General features: G+C 40.6%; 2 protein-coding genes across 3 annotated transcripts; one reads left to right on the top strand and one right to left on the bottom strand.

Annotated features, from left to right (window-relative positions):
- Nucleotides 1-668: 668 nt before the first annotated feature.
- On the top strand, nt 669-5127 carry fam47e (family with sequence similarity 47 member E). The gene is made up of 5 exons (XM_085788049.1): nt 669-703; nt 3838-4183; nt 4352-4524; nt 4685-4844; nt 4949-5127. The coding sequence occupies exons 1-5, from the start codon at nt 669-671 to the stop codon at nt 4985-4987; spliced, it is 753 nt and encodes a 250-aa protein (XP_085644175.1). The 3' UTR covers nt 4988-5127.
- Nucleotides 5128-7211: 2084 nt separating this feature from the next.
- On the bottom strand, nt 7212-21562 carry LOC146981033 (uncharacterized). 2 transcript variants are annotated; one of them, XM_085785962.1, is made up of 23 exons: nt 21089-21562; nt 20886-20943; nt 19403-19539; nt 18981-19153; nt 18767-18882; nt 18362-18686; nt 18214-18272; nt 17830-17940; nt 17619-17700; nt 17256-17375; nt 16107-16313; nt 15024-15251; nt 14683-14851; nt 13400-13552; nt 12951-13063; nt 12299-12457; nt 11383-11475; nt 11052-11174; nt 10486-10652; nt 10096-10155; nt 9768-9838; nt 7926-8078; nt 7212-7335 (listed from the first exon to the last, which is right to left on the bottom strand). In XM_085785962.1, exons 1-22 carry the CDS (start codon nt 21210-21212, stop codon nt 7963-7965), a joined length of 2964 nt encoding a protein of 987 aa, XP_085642088.1. In that variant the 5' UTR covers nt 21213-21562; the 3' UTR covers nt 7212-7335; nt 7926-7962. The 2 variants fall into 2 exon arrangements, with proteins under 2 accessions (XP_085642088.1, XP_085642087.1); XM_085785961.1 differs by having other exon boundaries at nt 10096-10158; nt 21089-21354.
- Between the last annotated feature and the right edge of the window lie 25 nt (nt 21563-21587).

Here is a 21587-nt window from a genome sequence, read left to right as displayed (position 1 = left end):
AATTAAAGGTAAGGAACCTACTCCTAAAACAATAGGGATTATGACAATGGGCCAATTTGCCAAAATGTTGAACTATCCCTTTAAGTCACTATAAAATTTCTATAGTCTCCTACAATATTACATATCTCCTGTGGTAGAAATATTATAAGGCTTAACATTTTTAGACTATATTACGTGTAGCAGCATTTTACTGCTGCAGCTGCCTGATTATGTTGCTTCACCCATCTTGTGGTTTGCAGTAGTTTCCAGTCTCCAACCTTTGGTGTCAGTCCAGACAACCTGAATCATTGCTTCTGAGTGAAATATTGGCTCATGTTTGAACAGTTATTGATTGTGAAAAGTTGCCACAACACACTGATGAAGCGTATAAAACGTGGGATGTAAGTAAAATACTCAAATACAGCTTGAGTAGGCTACTACAACTTGGTTTTATTAGGTTATAATATCCTTGGTACAAGTATGTTGCCTCACAATTAAACTGAATTATCTATGTACTTTTGACCATTGATCAGACTTAGTTAATGTAAATAATTAAAAAAAGGCCTTCTCATGATGTAGTTGGTGGCCAGCTATGTTTCTACTGCCGTTGCCATGGTCACAAGGCAACAAACTTTGCTTTGCAAGTGGTGGTGGCGAGCCTGAGTTTTATAATTACTCACAAAGGAACCATGGAAACAACTAACAGGCAGCCAATATTCCCCTGGTAAGTTTTCATATCTCTGTTATTTGCATTTTAAAAAGTATTAAACTGACATCTGTTTGCTAAACAAACAATTTTAAGATGATAACATGTGACATATCTTGATGAACAACATTTATTTGAATATAGAAATTCAGATATTGCAAATGGCAGGGGGGAAGTAGATGTTGTTCAAGTCTGCAAACATTCTGATAAATGTGCACTGTCAATAATATGCTAGTAGTATCTATTTATCAAATAATATTTCAGAATCAAAAGCATTTATATGGAGGTCAGGCACACCTTGACTTGTTTTTTAAACCCTGCAAAATTTTGTTGACGTTAGCATCATCACCAGCACTGTGTGAAACCTAAGATACTTAAATTATGCAGAAGCCCTTTCCACTGTGATTTAGGATACTCATGCTTGAAAGTACATTGCTCATACTGAACAGGATGTATTTCACTGTCACTGACTGGTATAGGCTACTGTTCTTTTACCCTAATAAAAGATTTAAAAAAAAAGAAAAAAAGTGGTTGTATCATTAGCAGTATCGTAATGTAAGCATTTAGTTTAACACAATTTCAGCTAAATACAGCTGTCAGGTCAAAGAGATTAAGTAAAGCACAAATTTAAGGAAACTGCATGTACCACAAATAAGTGTTTTAGGAAAGTGTGTGAGTATTTGAACCCTCCCAGCAGTGCCTGGTGGACTAGCTGACACTTAAGTATCTTGGTGTCTTTCATTTACAATATTTACATATGAAAACAGCTGTGGATTATTTATTTCATCCTGTAGAGAGCCACTGCATCTGTTTGCTCACCTGAAGTGAACTGGCCTTAGGGTGGAGAAATTGAAGGAAAGAAATGGGAGAGGCAGGATTAGACAAGACAAACATGTTACAATACATCAGCGTAGGCATGCACAGACTGCTATTTACTCACTGTGCTGCTTCATTTTAGACCTACAGTATGCAAATATGTTGAGAAGGGAGGGTGAAACTGGACGCCCTTTACATTGGTTGAAGATTTAAATATCTCAGACGAGAGCCAAATTTGTCGGCCTGTTGCTAAGCAAACTATACCAAAAGTAACTCCTGTCACATGCCACAGAACAAAAGAAATATGTGATGCTCATAGGAAATTAAAGACTTAATTTAATTACGTCAAGTCAAACACTATTTCATTGATGTATTAGCCTGGTTATTGTTTTTTGGATTAATTAATGTAGTATGTAAAATCAAAAAAAGTCAATTACAAAAAACAAAACACCCCAAATGTTTACTTTTACATTGACTTGCACTTGCCCGAAAAAGATCATAGCAAATCTGCTGATTCATTGAGTATTGTTTCGTCAATCAACAAACTAATCATTTCCAATCTATCAAGCCAGGAGCATTAGCAACAAAACCTTAGAGCACTGAACTAGGATCTGTCAACAGGGATAAAATCCTCTTAAAATACCAGCTATTATCAGTCAACAAAGCAAACTGACCACTGCTTTTACCTCCATCGCATTCAACATTAGCTAACGACTTGTGGGGTTGTTGATAATCTTCTTGTCGTTTTCTGAATTTGTTTATATTGTTGGGTCCAACCCTAACCCTACTGTAATTAGTAATAGCACTGGAGACTGTAACTCAGTCTGGGAGAAACTGGTAAAAAGGAAAGTGAAGGAGACAACTTTAGTTCCTTTTAGGAGGAAATTGGAACTTGGCCTCACTTCAAAGTGAACTGATTCTGCAAGATATGATATCACTATGAACTACTGTTGGCTTCTCTTAATAAATCTGTCCAAGGTCAGACATAGATCAAGTAGGAAAATATAAAGTCTGAACACAAAGAGAACATCGTGCACAGTGCTATCTCACTATGGGACAGCATAAACCAAATTAATAGGCAAGACACAAGAGAAGAGACAACGGATCAAAGTAGCCAGCATTATCATCAGGCCCTTGATCGGGAATATTAAGTGTCTTATTATCTTCTTTTCTGCAGACATGACACAGTGATTGATCTTTACTAAGTACAAGCTGAGTGTCCAACGCAAAGGCAGACAACTCATAGAGCAATGTGCACAGAGGGGGGGGGGGGGGGGTTGAAACCGAAGTGCATGAACATTTAGTGCAAAACTGCACTTCAGGTCTGCTTACACTAAAATTGAAAGTGCCACATTTTCACTTCAGCGTTTTGTTATCTTTTGAGTTAAAGAGGAGACATAGTTCCCTTTGCGACCAGACAGACCTGAATGACAAGTCTCAAAATGAAACGCTTCATATGATTCCTTCCTCTGTTTGACCCTTGTCCTTTACAGTACATATACAGTATATACAGCCAAGGGAATCTCATGGAAAAGTCAGTTTTTAGTAGTTCAAGTCAAATAGCCCCCAACCAAGTATTGAGTGCATATAGATAGACATACTTTTCAGAAGGCCAACATTTACATCTTAAAAAAGCTTTTTTTAAATTTGTCTTTTGCTCAAATGTGATTCTATGTGTAACTTTTCCATGACATTCAAATTTATTTATTTATTTTTTAAAGTATATATTTTTTGGCTTTTTATGCCTTTATTTGATAGCCATAGTAGAAATAGACAGGAAAGGGGGAAGCAGAGAGAGGGGGAATGACATGCAGGAAAGGTCCGCCCGATGCGGGATTCGAACCGGGGACGTCTGCGTTGAGGACTGTAGCCTCTACATGGGGCGGCCGCCTTAACCACTGCGCCACGCACCGCCCCCGACATTCAAATTTATTGAGATGCACCTGTATATATATATATATTTATCAGGCACACACAATGACCACTGAGTGTTAGTTGCTGTCTGCTGCTTGAATTGTATCAGCTGATGTATGTTGTATATTATGGGCCGCAGGCTTTGAGACGGATGGGAACATAATATTCTAACAAAGATTATAACTGTGGTGCTCAGCAGCAGCTGCAGCCTCACAGTGACTTTATTACATTGTCTGCTCTCCTCTGTCTGGTCTTGTATTCCCAATGCTAAGTCTTTAATAAATAGATTCTACTGCAGTTTGCTCATAAAGTGTCCAAGGTTATCAAAATCATTTACCTGTGTGGTATCATATTTCAAGTCATATTCAAACATCTGCTTTATATAGATTAGTAAATCTTCTTCCTTTTCTATAAATATGCAGGTACAAGGAGAGGTTGCTCAAAGCACCAACAAACAAGCTTTCCTCGGTCAGCAGTAGTTGGCGTTTTGCAAATGTGAGCCTCGATGACCTCAGCGATTGCTCCTCGGTCTTATCTGGTGCCTGGCGGAGAAGTGCCTCCTCATCATCGGCTATTTTCCACAGCGCTACGAACCACAGTTCCTCTCAAAAGCCTAGAAAGAGCATCATCCCTAAAGAACATTTGTGCTTCTCAAAGCAGATGATCCGAAAGCAGATTCGCAGAGAGTATGTGGCAGCTGTGGAGGAAAACCTCAAACAATGTCCTTCAGCTCTGTACATGCACTATAAGGATCACATGACCGCAGAGGTAAGTGGACATGACAGCAGTCTGGACTTGTAAGCCGTGATGTGCCAGAACATTGCGGCCAGTATTAAAAAAGTTGAGAGAAGAAGGCCGAACGAGTGAATGAGGCAGAATACATGTGGTATTCCCCCTGTGGGAATATATTTACATGACCTTATCTTTTCTCCACAGTTATTCGATAAGGTGGTATCCGTTTTGGATCCAGACATGTGCGTGAACAGTGCCTCTTCACTTCCTACGCCTACAGCACACCAGGCAGAGGAGGATGAAGACGAGAAACACTGTAAAGAGCCAAGTGAGGACGACGTACACAGAGCCAAGCAGGGAAAATCTGCCAATAAAGTGCAAGTACATTGGGAATTTGATTGGTAGCATTATATAATAATCTGAATTTCCTTCAGCTATTATTGAATTAGAAGTACCTGGCTATGGAAAATAAAGAAGCAAATGCTGGATTCAGTGTGTACATGCATGTCATAATATTACTTCTACATCATTTTACAGCAGCCATGATGTTCAAAATCCAAGGCCTGAAAACCCGTATGTCCTACAGATGAATGCAAGTGGGGTCAAGAAAGGCCAGAAAGTCCGCGTGAACCGACTGGGCAACCATAAGGACATGAAAGTAGCCACCAAGGTTTTCAGCAGGTGGTTTATGTCTCCGGTAAGAGCAAGTTTGAGTCACTAAAGATAACAAGAACCCTGCCAGTACTGTTTATCCAGCTTGACACAAGAGCTAACATGAAATTAAAATGATGACTCTTGCAGGACGGAGGAATCAGTGTCCCTGAATCTGCCAAACTCTGACACTGTAGTCTTCATCCGCCACGTTGTTTCTCAGTTAAAGGATAAACTCTTGCCGGGGGGGAAGGAAAGGGAGGTTTGCAAAAACCTTTCAGCCAAATACAATAGAAGAGGAGTAAAGTTTACAAAGTCTTTAAGGGATAGTTCAACATTTTTTTTTGGCAAATTTGCCTATTGCTCTAATCCCTATAGTCATAGGAGTAGGTTCATTACCTTTAATTATTGGTGCATGTTGTTTTGAGATCCACAGGCTGCTCAGTGAACACAATGGAGGTGAACGGTACAGGTCCCCTATCCCTCATCAAACTCGTCAAATACACAATCCAACAACTCCAAAACGATCTCATGGACAAGTTGTGACCTGCTTATTCACCACGCTACGAAATAATCATGCATAATTATGTAACATTACGACACATGAAGCAAATACTTGGAACTACTTGTGCTTCTGAAATCACTCCGCCTGGCTGCCGTGTCTGGAATGTAGTTCCGGCTACAACTCCATCTTGCCATGATACTTTATTATTTCATAGCGTGGCGAATGTGCAGGTCCCAACTTGTCCACGAGAGCATTTTGGAGTTGTTTGATTGTGTATTTGATGAGTTTGATGAGTGACAGAGGACCTGTACCGTTCACCTTCATTGTGTTCGCTGAGCAGCTTGCATCTCTGCACCACGGATCTCAAAACAACATGCACCGACAATTAAAGGTAATGAACCTACTGCTATGATAGGGATTATGGCAATAGGTGAATTTGCCAAAACTATCCCTTTAAGTGCTCAAACAGCAGTAAAATATCACTTTGGATGGCTGCTGGTGAGAAAAATATCCAAGTGCCTGGTAACAGAATCACAAAGCCTGAAGGAAAACTGGCACAGATGAACCGCGGCAAGACCCAGGCAACATGTTGAAGGAGCTGGAGTTTAAAATCCAAACAAGCGACTCGAAGGAGCTACTACCACCTGCCACTGAAAATCCATGTCTCTTTACCATCTATCTATTAAATATGGAGGACAGCTGCTCTGATGACAGGGTGAAGAGGTAAAATAAATGTACAGTATGTAACCAAAGCTGTCAGGAGTTATGTAATCCACAATGGGCCGAGCATGACAAGGGTAAAAAGGCAAGACTATATATTTAGAGGCTGGCTTCAAAAGAGTACTGTGTGTGTTTATTCAGAGCGTTTGTATGCAGCAAAGAAACTCTGTAAAAAGAAGAAAGAAGAGAAATTTCAAATTAAAGAGAAGTTCATCTAAAATTTCCTCATTCGATGTGAATCATTTATGAAAAGTAAAGAGGAGGGGGTCTGTGATTACATAAAGAACATACTGACATTTAACTTCTGTGTGTCAGCGAAGGAAGACAGATTTTACACTGCTTCTTCTATCTGAATACGGATAATAATATTAGTGCCGACTATTTATTCTATTTGTGTCGCCAGGATTTCTGCAGTATTCACCAAACTAGATTGAAACATTTCATTAGCACATAATGCAATTTACTGCTCTTTTCATCCTTCTATGGACAATGAGGTTTTATATGGTTGAATGAACAATAAGGTCTGTTTTTCAACAACAACATTAGTTTCTTTACATGTATCACATTTTGTCTGTTTTGTCTGTCTGCAGTTAAAGTGTTGACAAAATACTTGATCTGTGAGTTATTAATAAAAGTGAATTTAAACTGACTCTCACTCATTATGAGTTGATGAGCTCATGAGCACATTTCACTGTGTCAATATATAATTTAACTTTTAGTTTAAGTCTCTGAAAGGCTTCAGTCTGGTACAAAATCATCTCATAATTAACATTACTGCTTGTAGCCAGCAAGGGAAAAAGAGGCTCAGTCCATTAGTAATGGAAAAGACTTGACGCTTATTCAGACTTTTTGACACAGCCAAAGGTTTTTCTGTTTGAGGGAACAGATTCAAAAGCTTTTTAGGACTTTTTCAGAGCAGCAGGTTCCCTGACTGCTTGTTGCATAGTGGCAGAAATCAGCTTTACCAACAAAGAGTTAGAGTAATTACACATTCAAGGAATTTGACTCTGGTTTTGAGCTGCTTTTGTTGTATTTACACAAAGCTCCACGAACAATGTGTAGGATGAAGTATTTACTCAGAAATATGCAGATGTATAAGTCTAGACTATATAGACTTTAGATTAGAGATAATAATAATAATAATAACATTATTGGCTTGAAATAAGTAATCAAACACTTTTTTAAAAATAAAAAAAACTTTTATTTAGACAATAAATTATAACAATTTACCTAATTGGAGATTATTACAAAACCTTCTTTTGACATCCGACTTCATCTGGTGAGCTTTTCTAAAAAAAAAAAAATTAGTGTTCTGTAAGACAAAGAAAAAGTGAAGTAATTAAATTAATTCTGAGGATCAATCAATAACATTAGACATTTTTATGTAACTGATGAGGTCTGTGAGCTCCTGCAGGACGAGTTCAACACGAAGCCCCCGTTGCTGTAATGGATTTCAGAGGGCTCATTACAGCCTCCTGACTGTGTGTGTTATGACATTTCATGCAGTGCTACAGTTGATGAAATAATCAATCTGACATAATGTCCGTCGGATTTATCATCTGATATCGATCAGCTGTCAGTATTTGACTGCTGCGTGGATGTTGTCCAGCTTTGCCTTCGCTCTAATACGGTGTGAAATTGTCATCTCAGCCCTTGAAGCAGACAATGAGCCGATAGAGTCTCATGAGAAACCCCCGCCCCCCCCCACCACCACCTCAGTGACGCAGCCTGTGGTCACTGTTAACTAGGATCTCCTCTCATCTCGTTCCATATCTTTCTGTCTGTCGCACACTTATCTGTTCACTTAAATAACCCTGACATGTGCTCAGACACAAGCTACAGCCACGATATGATAAACTGTGTGTGTGTACAAGATTATCAACAACAACTTACTGCGACGACGAGGAGCCAGCCTCGGGTCCGCTGTGTGGAGTCTGTCTTAGCTGTTGGGATCGGAGGTCAGCAGAGAGTGGACGGGTGACCTGCGCCCCGGTGAGAGGAGCTTCGGGGAGGACGTGAACCTCGCTGCGGCCACTGGACTGGACACGACACGGCCTGGATAAGACAAAACCTCCACGTTAGAGAATCAGATACTTATTTTGGAAAATGTCAACAGCTTGCTGCATTTTTTGAGCCCTGCAACACTGAAAGTAATGATCATTTTCATTATTGATAAATCTGCTGATAACCTCCTGACTTGGCGATCAATAAAATGTCAGAAATTCCCAATACATTTTCCAAAGTCCAGGGTGATGTCATTCCCACAAACTTTATGAGGCAACAATGACACAAAACGAGGGATGCACCAATGTATATGTACGTATGTATCTGTTATGTGGCATATATGTGGGGCGGCAGTGGCTCAGGCAGTAGAGCGGGTCGTCCAATGATCAGAGGGTCGGCGGTTCGAATCCCGCTCTCTCCCAGTCTCTGTCGTAGTGTCCTTGGTCAAGACACCTAACCCACCTTGCCTCGTGTGAATGCGTATGAATGATCATGGTGGTGGTCGGAGGGGCCGTTTGGCGCACATGGGCAGCCACGCTTCCGTCAGTCTGCCCCAGGGCAGCTGTGGCTACACACGTAGTTTACCACCACCGGTGTGAATGTGGTATGAATTAGGGGTGGGCTAAAATATCGATATGGCGATATATCGCGATACTTTATCCCGCGATACGATATCGATATTCAATATTTAAATATCGATATATTTTTTTCCAAAAAAAAAAAAAAAAATTTTTTTTTTTTTTTCAATTTTTTTTTCAAATGATAAATCATGTTTCAGACCTAAATCCAATTGAAATATGTTGTTGTAACTTGCACTTGTATAAAATGGCATGGATAATTTGAATTACATTGTTTTGACTCAGTTTGTCCCATGAATTATCACTATCATCTGATGTACATACAACTCGGATTTTAAGATGCATAACAAATAAAATAAAGTAAAGTAAAATAAAGTGTACAGTACACTTTATTTTACTTGTTTTTTCTTGATTCTTGACTTGTAATTCATGTGAAATGGATTCAGTGCAATTAATAAATTCTGAATTTCTTCAGTGACACAGATATCGTGATGTATCGTGGATGAAATTTCTTGCAATATATCGATAATCGCAGAATCGCTGTACCGTGATATTATCGTTATCGTGGGTAAAATATCGTGATAGTATCGTATCGTGGGGTACCTAGTGATACCCAGCCCTAGTATGAATGAATAATGGTTGCTGTACGCGCTTTGGGTATTGGGTAACAATAGAAAAGCGCTATATAAATGTAATCCATTATTATTATTATGCTGACTCAGAGAAGAAGCCTGTTTTTTTTCAATGTATTAAAGTTGAGTGAGTGAAAATGTTGTTTTTTGTGAGATTTCTTGGTATTTTTTACACAAAAGAGGATAAACAACTGAGAAAAAACATCGGACATCGGCCAAATTGTTATTTTAAACATTGGTATTGGTATCAGCCCATAATTTCACAATCGGTAAATCCCTACATGAAACAGACAAAAACAGGAACTCCTTACATTCGAGCGGCTGGAGCCAGTGAACAGTGATCTTATCATAATGACTCGAGTGATTAATCAGTAATTAAAAATGTGTTGATTAGTTGTTGTGACTCTAATCTGGTGTTATATGGGACGTGAAGGGATTAACAATAAACTGAAATATATTCAGAATTTGTGAAAAGGGCATATTTTTTGATGGATTGCATCAAAAGGGACAAGCCGGTGATGAAAACTCACTCTCACTGAAGGATTTGCTGTTGTTGATTATTTTCCCGTTCAGCTCAGCTGTCGTCAGGAAATGTGGCTCGCTGTACACACAGAGCACAAACACACACACACACACGCGCTTTACATCGTGATCACACAGCCCCGCAGCACTTTGCGGTGTCTTCAATGTTATATGAGGCGGGGAGGAGGAGGAGGAGGAGGAGGAGGGGCGGGGAGGGGTGGGTGGGAGGGGGTAAAAGGTCACATGGGTAGATGGTGTGACCATCTCGCAGCCCAGAGGCACGACATGCTCGCAGCGTTCAAACTGAAAAGATGATTTGGCTGTCACTCTCCTCACCTCCCACAGGTTTTTCTTCTCGTTCTGGACACGGCTTTTATTTCTTCAGCCTTGTCAGTGCTGCTGTTGGGTGCAAGAAAATGTTAAAATATGTGGAGTGAGACATGAGTCCATAACAATTTCATAGTTTTTCATATAGTTTTTAAAATATACAGGACCACCAGCTTGCCTGTTCCTTTTGTGGTACATTTACAGTAAAAACAGTGAAACACAGTGCGGTCAATAAAACCACTCATGTATGGATCCCCCCCCTCCTCCTCCTCATCCTCCTCCTCCTCCTCCACTCCAGCAACTTCCTGCTCACTTAGCAGCATCACATGATTTTCAGATGTGACCTAAGCTAGCCTAAGAGTTAATCCTTGCAGCGTGTGGGAACGGAGCCAGACGTACAATGTGGTCCTGTGCACTCTCCTCTCCGGCGCGGACCTCCTCCTGTGGAAGCAGCTGCCGGCGGCGCTGTTATCAGTGTGTGGTCTGTGGTTCTCTGAAATCACCCCTCGCAGCTCTCTGACGAGGGACCTGAGCTCCCGGGCGGGGCTCTCCTGCTGCCTCTTTGACTTCAGCGGCCAGAGGAGGAGAGACGGGGAGAAGGACAATGTCAGTGAAGAGCCATGGAGATGTTAATATCATCATCATTAGCGTGTTTGAACAGAAAAGTGAAGAAATGCAGGACTTCTTTTATCCTGATGAAGACAGCAAGCACACATGCAATAGTGGGACAAAATAAACCAATAAACCAAAACCCTAATTTTACTGCCACATTGAAATGATTTACACTTTGGTTTCTCTCCGTCCCGCAGGAATGTAAGGCTGTGTGTGTGTTTTTGATTTAAAGGCTGAGCAGATGTGCTGAGCTCGTGTCTGAGTTGCCAAATAAACAACGAATCGCTCGGCGCACTTGACGGGCTGGAACCGCGCTGAGATAAGCAAGACACGGGGGGAGTTTCTGACTGCACCTTGATCTGAGTGTTGAAGGCATGCTGGGTGGAGGGTGGAGTAGTGATCACTGATGGAGTCAGTGGGTCCAGGTGTGGCGGAGGTACGTTCACAGCTGTGCGCACATTGTGACCTTGGAGTTCCTATGGAAAAGGGAAAAAAATTGGTTCCAACTTTGTTAAAGGATGCTCAGTCAGAGTGAGTCTAAGACATCACTGTAACACATCCAAGAGGCACTTAGTAAAGCTTCTGAATAAAACATGTGTGCACTTTTACATACATAAACAACTGTATACAAGGCGGTTAACCTCTATTCACTGAGATGGAAAAAAAAGAAAGAAAAAAAGCTACCTTCAGGTCGAGGGCATGTCGCAGTTTCAGACGATAAAACTCCTGCTCACGCAGCTGGATGAATTCTTGACAGTCTGTGAAGCTCTCTGTCATCTTTGGGAAGATAGAAAAGTATTTGGAACGACAACACAGAGATGGAGACAAACAGAGGCAGGACACGGCTGATAAGTTTATTTTTTATAAAACCTTAATCTATAAACTTAAATTGTTTGTTTTGTTCCAGAGCGAGATAACAGCTGTTCGGGACACCATCAAGATGACAGTGAACCATGCTATTGACAGTAAAATGTTATGAGTATATGAGTATTATGAGGATAATGTTGGTATTTCTGTTGCACATCACCAAGCTGTTTCCTTCAAGAGTTTCTGAAACCATTTACTTCTTAAAATAACACATTCTTTGACCATTTCTATGCTTTTATTAGACAGCGGGCAGCAGACAGAAGATTAAGACCAGTGAGAGGGATGGAAAATAAAATAGATGTGAACCAGGGACAGTGCAGTTCATGGACTGCACTGCCTTAAGTCCACTAAGGGACCAAGACGACCATATACTTTTGGAAACAAAATGTGGTTTAGTATGAATTCTTATTTATTATTTCAATTTTATTTTTATTTTTTTGGCTATTTCATTGATAGATGCAGTAAGGATAGACAGGAAGTGGTCAGTAAATTATCCGAGTTGAACCAACAGCTTTAGGACTCAGCAAGGACAGAAGAATAAAAATTTATTGCGTGGTGGATGAGCGGTTGGAATCCTCTACGCAATAAATGTTTATTCTTCTTCATAAAAAAGTTTCGATAAGCCTTCATATAAATGTGTGCACTATTCTCAAAAGAGACTCTTGTGTCTGGCTTCTCTAAAACCCTGTTGGTTGAAATAAAGGCACAAACAAGGTAAATAAATGAGTGCCACCTTGTGAAGGATTGACTCCAGTTGGCCGATCCGGTCTCTTAATTGTTGGTCTTTGGAGCGAAGGGTCTGCAGCTCGTTGGCAAGTTGTTTCTTCTCCTCCTTCACAAAGGTGAGCTCTTGGAGCTGACGCTGGCTCTCCAGGCTCTGGTAGCGCTTCTCCTGAGCAGTGAGAACAAAAGACATAAAGAAAATGTATTTAATATTTTGGTTTTTGTGGGAATGAGCAAAGAAGTCTCGGTGGAGCAATTTGGAAGTAATAGAAAACTCTACACAGCTGCTGCGTTTTGAAAGCTCTGAAACAGTTTAGTTTTCTCTATTAGTTTTGCTGGTGATTAAAGACATTAGAGTGATGCATGATGTGAATGACTAACTTCTGAGCAGCAGCTGAGACACAGCCAAGTCCTCTGACCAAGTATTCACGAAACAACATGAGAAAGTTTGCAATGTAAACACGAGGTTCTCTTGCTTCCAGATTTTTTAATAAATTTGACATTTGAAGGAAAACTATAATCACATTTATATTTTAAGCTATGAAATATGACAAAAATTGCAAAACTAAAATCCAAGGATCAGTTAGTTCCCAAACAAACCCAAACAAGCCAAAAGCTCTAAATCTAATTTGATAAGGGAGAAGCAGGTGAATGATCCACACCTGGTGCAGCTTCTCCACGGCCTCCTCCAGGTGTTGGATTCTGCCCTGCAGAGAGTCGACCTGCTCTCTTCTGGCAGTGATTTCCATCTGCATGTCCATGGCTACTTGGAGGCCTGAGATGGAGACAAATCCACAAGACAAATGGACATAAAGACCCCAAAGAGGATGGAAAGAGCAAAGACGCACATAAGATATAAGGAGTATAGATCACAAAGCTTTAATCTTGGGCGTTCTCCATGTCGGCTGAGGACGATATATGACATTAGCAGTTTCGTTGAACTACACTTATCATTGTGTAAGTTTCCTAGATTTCATTATGATCCAAAGTGAATCACTGTTATCTTTCCGCCTCATCACAGATTGGACGTAAATCGGAGGAATGTCGACGTTTCTTTCGACATGAGATGTTTTAATTAAGTCGTGGTTTAAATAATGACGGGGGATCTAACCGTGTCCGTCGGCTCCTTCCAGGGTCTTCAGAGTGCTCCTGGCCTGGTCCAGCTCGTCGTGAGCGTTCCTCAGCTGACTCTGGAGCCTCAGCACCACACCCTCGCGCTCCTCGGTCCGACAGCTGTGGAGCCGCTGCAGTTCCTTGTGCTCCTCTGAAATCATGCCCACAAAAACACATGTTTTACATCCACCGCAAGACATGCACTTTAACAACTAAGAAAACACGGGGCAACAATGGAAGGGCTTGGTTGACAATGCAAACATACCAAACACGGCCCTTTGTTTTTCTAACGCAGCGGGACAAGGAGATCATTTGATTTGGCAAAAAACCGTGAGAGCAGCTGAGCTCTTTCTAGAAACGGTATCGCAGGAAGTAAGAATTCCTGGTGAATGAAAGGCCCATGGTCACACAGAAGTAACACAAACCCTGAAGACCAGGGTTGGTTTCTTGACTTTATACAATACAGTGAAAATCTACAGTATATGGAATACTACATTGCATGGTTATTAATAAACAAATGTATTTTATGATCCATGTGAACAAAGAAGTTTCCTTTCCTTTCATATCATGGTTTGAAAAAGAAAACCTGACGTACTACGACTAATGGGATTTGCATGGTCACAGCGTAAGTAATTTGAAATAAGTTTGAAATGTTAAACTTAAATAATATCTAATATATTTTATATATAATATATTTTTATCTCACTTTTATTGTTACTTATTTAAAAGGGATAGTTTAACATTTTGGCAAATTGGCCCATTGCCATAATCCCTATAGTCATAGCAGTAGGTTCATTACCTTTCATTGTCGGTGCAGGCTCTGCAAAACGCTCTCGTGGACAAGTTGTGACTTGCACATTCACCACGCTATGAGATAATATGCACATCCCCGTTGGGGGCAATATTTCAGCAAGCAGTCTCTGCATTTGCCTCTAAAACAACTCGGTCTCGTAACGTTCTGTTATTATCTCATAGCGTGGTAAATGTGCAGGTAACGAACCTACTCCTACAGTAAAACTATAGGGATTATGGCAATATGCCAATTTGCCAAAATGTTGAACTATCCCTTTAATCATAACTGATTAATTCTAAGAACCGGGTGTTTTTTCTGAATGGTATAAGAGAGGAGAAATACCCATATGAGAAAACTGATATTAAAAAAGCATTTCCACCTGATTTCACCTGCTGAGCTTTGACCTATTTTCTTTGTTTAAGTAGATTAAGTGAAGAGAGGTTTTTCGTGTCCCAGGGGTGATACACATTCAGTCGAGCTCAACTCACTGGTGAGAGTGAGTAACTGGAGGCGCAGGATCTCCAGCTGGGCGGCGAGGTGCTGTTTCTCCAGAGCTTCCTCCTGGACACGTTGGCACTGCTCGGCCACAGAGGCCTGCAGCAGCCGCCTGTCGTGCTCCGCGGTGGCCTGGTCCGACTTGCTTTTGTCTAACTCAACCTGAGCAGCGTATGGCACAAGAGGGAGGAAGAGGGACAAGAGTTTCAAAAGGAAGTGATGCAAATCACTGATGTAGAAAAGTGTGTGGTGTGCGGGCAGAGGAGAAAATCTAAAGTGAACAAACTAATAAGGGACAGTTACTTCAGTCGTGTTTCTTTTTTTTGTTTCTGACCCTGAGCTGCTGATTCTCCAGCTTGTGCTGGTTTAGCTGGTTACTGAGGAGGCTGTTCTCCTGGTGGAGGTTGTCGATGGTGCGGCTGTGCATCTGGGCGCTGCTGTCCGTCTGCAGCCTGAGCATCGCTATCAGCTGGTCTTGGTCATCCAGCTTCAGCTTCAGCGTCTCTCCCTCTGCATGCAGGGTCTGGCACCGACTCTCAGCCTCGTGCAACCAGGACAGATGCTGGAACAATCAGTTTAACTTTGTTTCAATGAGCCCTCAAAACAGACGAATACTTGTTTTCACAATTAATCGCGGTATTAATTAAATAATCATAAAGATTCTTAAATACCGACACTTTCCAAAAAAGATTATGTCGGAACCATATCGGCAAATGTGCGCCAAAGTAAAGGTAAATGCACAGATACTGGTCCATTTAACTGTTTACCATTCAACGTAACACTGAATTGGTAGGAATTTAAATGTTACCGTGTCATTTGTAATAAAAAAGAATGAAAAAATAAACTTACACATGGTATTGATGACAATTAATGACTTGAATATGTCAAACCCTCCCCTGGGGGATTAATAACTGGTCCTATTAAAGAGGAACTATGCAGGATTTTCAGCTTAACTATGCTACATTTTTATGTCTCTGGCCTGAAAACAAACCTTGCAAGATCGGGGCTGCCCCCCGTAACCCGTAATCTCTTGTTTATGACAGATTAAACTACACAAATATACACGTCGTAACATCATATATGATATATAACGTTATCTACCGCTCTATCGATTGCTTTCTCTTCGGCTTCATTGTAAACAAATGCACATGGCCAGGAGGAGGGTTAGCTAAACAGCGGAAAAGTGACCGGACTTGCATAGTTCTTCTCTAATAGATACTTATAATAGATAATACTTTAGTAATATAATTATATTTTGACTATATTTGATTTTACACATTCATCGTGTTGTGGAATCATTTTATGCACAATAATCGTGATAATCGTAATAATAAGCGTGATTATTTCTCTGATAATAATCGTACCAAGAAAATCTATAATCATGACATCCCTAGTGCAGAGATAAATGATTCCTTGCCTGCTGGGCTTCGTGCTGCCTGAGCTGGAGCTCTTTGTCTTTGTCTCGCAAGAGTTCTTGGGATTTCCTCCCCTCCTGATCCAGCAGGGACTGGAGGCCGTTCTTCTCCTCCCCACTTCTGTGAAGCTGCTCCCTGGCCTCCTCCAGCCGTCCTCTGAGGGCCCTCACCTCCACCTGGAGCTCACACTGCTGCCGCTCACCGCACCTCTGGAGGATGAAGCACAGGGAGGGGGAGGGAGGGAGGGGGGCACGGTGAGCTGACTGTACTTAACGGGAGAAAAAAATTATAATCTTCTGACAAGAGTGTAGAAATGTGATCTCAGAGATGGTAGAGAAGCTGGCGTGACATTTCATCCTGTGTTATTCTTCAACGGTTGGCTAACAAAGCATGGCCCGTGTTCGAGGAAACCCTTCTGAGCAGAAGACGGAGGCAGTGACGCAGTGTAGTAACTCACATGTTAAAATGTCACCAAAATGAACACGCTCCTTGGACTTTAGAACAAATTTTTAACAAACAAATTTTAAATGAACCGAGAGATCAACAAGTAACTTCAGCTTATAGTTTAGTTTCTGTGTCTTTGCTGGAAACATGTTGAGATTTTCCACCAATGCCACTAAGGTCCTATAAAGGTTCATTACCTATTCATTTATATAACCTCAGAAAAAGAAAATAACCACACATCAACATAACAACATCTAGGCCCTGTTTTTAAACCCCAACTTAATAATGTTGTCACACACCTTTGGAGTAAATGGGTTAATTTGTCCAGAGAAGTCTGTCATTTAGTTGTCTCATGTGACATAAGTCACAAAATTGCTGCCTCCCACTGAGAATAGATGCACTGCAGACATTATTAGGACAGGCACTTAGTGGATAATCCTGTGCCAGTAAAGCCCACCCCCTAAACAGAGCCTCCATTTTTATGAGTGGACTCCACATCTTAAGCTCTTCAAATCACTCCATCAAAATTAAACTGCAAATAACTTAAATGTAATTGAGTTAAAACATGAAAAGTCAATGTGAAACTTCAGGTTCACACTTTAAACTGTGGTCTTTAATATAAACATGCAACCATACAAGGACTTTAGGTATGGTAACGACAGAAAGAAACAAAATGCTGGTCTGATATTCAAGGTTCAAGGCTGCACCTTGAGTTGGCCTAGCTGGGACTGAAGCTCCTCCGCCTGCTGGAAACATTGCTCTCTCTCTCTTTGGGCCTCCACCAGCTGGGACTGGGCCTGAAGGAGCTGCTGCTCCAGACAACAAACCTGTAACGTCACAGATGATATTCACAGAGAATATGTTAGTTTTCACTCTGGTATAACAGAAGAGTCAGCATTTACTTTACAAGACAGTGTTGCTTCATCACATGCCTTACAAACGTGAGCTCACAAGGTGGTTCTTGTGTTTGTCTTGTGTTTGACTAAGCTTGGTTAATCTTTAAATTTAACAGCCTCACTATGCTGTTGCTTACATTGCAGCTCATAATATTATGGTGGATTCTTCCGTACCTTATCTTTATGACTGTACAGGATTGACTCAAGTTCACTGACTTGACACCGGTGCAATTTCGTCTGTCCCTCTACAAGTTTCCTGCACACAGAAATCAGATTTTTATTTTTTTTTTTGAAAAATTCAGCAATACCTTATCTTATAAGTCAGTAAGACTTCAAACTCCTTCAAATCAAAACAGGCCTGAAATGACTTGGGAACAGCACTTACTTCAGCATCTCCAACTTCACACTTAAGCTGACGCCGTTGTATTTTGACAAGCTCAGTTTGTCAGTCAACAGCGCCATCTCCTGGCCAAGACTTGCAATCAGGTCCTCCATTCTGAGACACATAAGAGAGTCAAGTTACTAACACTGGTGTTGTGTGGGTTTTTTTTCATACTTTTGCATTTTTCTTATTTGTTCTCTGAGTTTGACGGAACAAAGTAAATATTGACTAACACTGACAGGCATTTACTCTCATCTAAGAAGTGGAGATCCGGTTTAAATGCTGACAAAAGTGACAAAATACTCAACCAATTACCAAAATTAATTTCAAATTTTGTTCTGGCTATATAATTAATCTTCTCATCATTGCAGCTCTACATTAAATTACCTTAGTTGTTGCTCATTTACTCCCCTGTGGTCTTCATTGCCCATATGTTCAATTGATTGCTATAAAACAGATGAAAGGGTTAGGGTTAGGTCTAACTCAGACAAAATAGGGGAAACAGTCTGAACATTAACTGGCATCTAGTACTTACCACGAAAAGTCTCTCCTGAAGCTTTTCTGTCACATTGTTAAAATCCTCATTTAAATTAGCAGCTGTGGACAGCTGTGTTGAGCCGGCGTGGACTTTTGAACTTGTGATGGAGCCGTCCCCATGTTGCTTCTCGTGTGACAACAACAATGAAGAGTACGTCTCCTTCATAATCTGCTCCAGTGTCTCTACTTTCCTGTTAAGCGCCGACGCTTCGTCCTCCGTCTCCTGCTGCTTCTGGTCCGCGGCCCTTTTGATGTTTTGGAGCTCCTCCAACATGCGCAGCATCTGTTCCATCTGATCGACGTGCTTCCTCGAATCCTTCACTCTACAAATAAAAAGATCTGCAGGTCAAAGGGAATTTTTAACACTTTCTTCGCTGATGTAAAACTGCAATAGCGTGTTCACCTGAGGTCGGACAGGACATCCTTCTCCGTTTGGACTTTATGGAGCTTTGTCTGCAGGTCTGTGATGGCTCTGTCAAAAGTGAATTTCCCCCGCTCATGTTGATCCTGTGTCGCTGTCTGAGAAGATAATAAATCACATGGAGAAAGCATTACAAATTCAGTCATTCAGATGGCACCAAACTAAGAAGATTCTTGGCTGAAATACATTTATAGACCTTGCTGAGCTGCAAGTCAGACAGTTGCTGAAGACAGTCGTCTATCTCCTTTTCAGGAGGGATGATTTGCCCGTGAGCCACCTCCTGGTTTAAACGATCCACACCACAGACCAGAGGTGGAGTCACTGCCTGATGGCGGGTTGGAAGGATGGTCAATACCCCGGTTGGATCATCTAAAAAAAGAGCACAGAAGGTTAAACATATACAGTACACAGTGTATGTTGTCATTGTTAATGTTTGGAGTAACAAGTCTTAATTCAACAGCATTTGCTTTCATTTAGATTCAAACTTGTCTTACATGAGAACACCTACATAATCCATATGAACTTTCAGCATTTACATGAACCATTGAGAGGGTAGTTTCTGACTGCTGCTACATAAATAATATTTTAGGTGACTATATTGTGGGTGCTTATACTCACCGTGGCTGTGGCAGCTTTGTTCAGGTGAGCTGTTGACACCATATGTGCAGCAAAACTTCTCCAAGGCTTCTTTGGTGGCGTGTTCCACCTCTTCTTGAAGTCTTTGGGTTTCCTTGGTTCTCCTGTCGAGCTCCTCACTGTCAGGTAATAAAAGGTTATGCTATGCAAGAAATTTTATTTGAGCAATTGATGCTATTGTATCGTATTTGTATTCAAGTACTTTGATGTTGTTGTTTTGTTGCTTGGACTATGCATTATTGTTTGAATTTTACAAAGTCTGTCATTAATGTCATATTAAATTAAAATTTGAGAGTTTCTTTATATCTTGGGAACATGTTGGAAAGATATTATCTCATTTTAGACTAAGAATTAAACTCTAAGGCTCACATCAGGTTTGTCATTTCTAAAATACAGCTTACTGTAAGTGCAGCCATTTCCCTCTATGAGCGACACAGAAAGACTAATGCACTCTTTTATATCTGGCAATCCTTATCATTTTAATGTCTGCTATTAGGTCTGCCTAAAGAATTAGTTCATTGATTCAAAACTCTACTGCCTGACTGCTGGTCGTCTGTAAGTTTCTATACAAAATCATCCATGTTTTAAAATTATTTTACTCTCCTCCAATCTCTTAACCTAGACGGCCTGTCAGGTCTTCTGGCACACATCTGTTAGTCGTTGATAAATGCAGGACAAAACAAAACCGTTAAAGCTCCAAGTTGTTAGAATAGTCTGGGCAGTTAAAGATCATGTCTTTGCAACTACTTACTGCTCCATCCAGCACAGTGATGTCACATTTTACACATAAATTTACAAGAGTTCGTGCTCCTGAAGAGAAAGCTTTATGAGCCACAACTGATTTATCAGTGGCACCACTTTTAGTCACCTCTCCTTTTCCTACTATTTGAGTTGAGCTGAGTTAATTAATAGAAAGGGCATTCAATTAGAGATCTTTATTGTTATGACATGCAGGGTTACATTAAACACTACGATTTGGTTTGCACAAGGAACAGTGCTCTGGTAGCAAATTCTGTTAAATTCAACTCTCTTCTGTGTTTGTTTACCTTCAAATTTTCATAGCTGCACATGTTGAAGGAAAACGCCTGTTTAAACATCTTATAAAGGCTTTTCTTTTACCGTTTTGTCAGTAAGACATTAGTGGTCATGTTTTGTTGTATCCCTTCATACTGCCATTATCATTTACGTATTTTCACCGTCTGAATGTCAGCTGGGCCTATTGATTTTGTGGATCCATTCATAACTTTTATGACAAATAAAATGATTGCCAACTCTCACTGCGTTACAGTGTGTGTATCCTGTGTACATGTGATGCACACAGGATATTGTGTGCTTTTTGGTTTTCTATGTCGTTTTTGGTTGTTTGCTTTTCATTTACATTTTTTTCACTGTATTTTATTGAAAACTCAATGAAAACAATTTCGGGAAAAAATTTAATGTAGTTAGTTAGGATAAGTAACATTACCTCAGTTCATCCAGTGTCAGACTGTTGAATCTCAGCCGAAGAGAGGTATCCTGTGACTCTGCGAGGTAAAAACAGATGACTTGTTCATAGACAAATCAGATGACTTGTTCATAGACAAACTATCAATCTGTAATTTTAAAACCTGTTAACTAAACGAGAAGTAAACAGACTGTTTTTTAGAGTTAAAATCTAAGTTTTCTTACCCGTTGTTCCTGCTGCAGCTGCTGCTTGTGTAGGTTTTCTATGCTGCTTCGTGTGTACAACATGAGCGCCATCATTGCTGTAGAGCCTCAAACTCTGAGACCCAGAGGTCTGAATGCCCGACATCTCTATTTACTTTACTAACAAAGTCATTGAGATAAATATGCACAGCCTGGGCTGCACAAAACAACCACTATGTACTATAACCATGGATAACATAGGCAGCAGCTAGCGAGCGATCGTTATTAAACGTAAAGTTTCGTCGCCATGGAAACACCTTCCCGTTGCTAACTCTTGGTTAGCTTGAATCCGATGCGTCCTTGCGATAACAGCTCGATAACATTGTCAACCGTCTCCGTCTGCGGCGAAAAACGTAAAAAAACTCGTTATATGACTTGAAATCTATGAAAAATAAACCAAAGACGCCGACAGTTTGAACGCCGCTCAACACCCGCATTTTTGCTCCGCTTCGCTGTGACGCAAGCACGCAAGACAAGACAA

The sequence above is a fragment of the Trachurus japonicus genome, chromosome 9 (assembly GCF_045865225.1).
Source record: "Trachurus japonicus isolate A0001 chromosome 9, Traja_1.0".
Classification (NCBI taxonomy): Eukaryota; Metazoa; Chordata; class Actinopteri; order Carangiformes; family Carangidae; genus Trachurus; species Trachurus japonicus.
The sequence above is the reverse complement of the archived record's forward strand: the minus strand, read 5'-3'. Positions and strand labels throughout refer to the sequence as shown.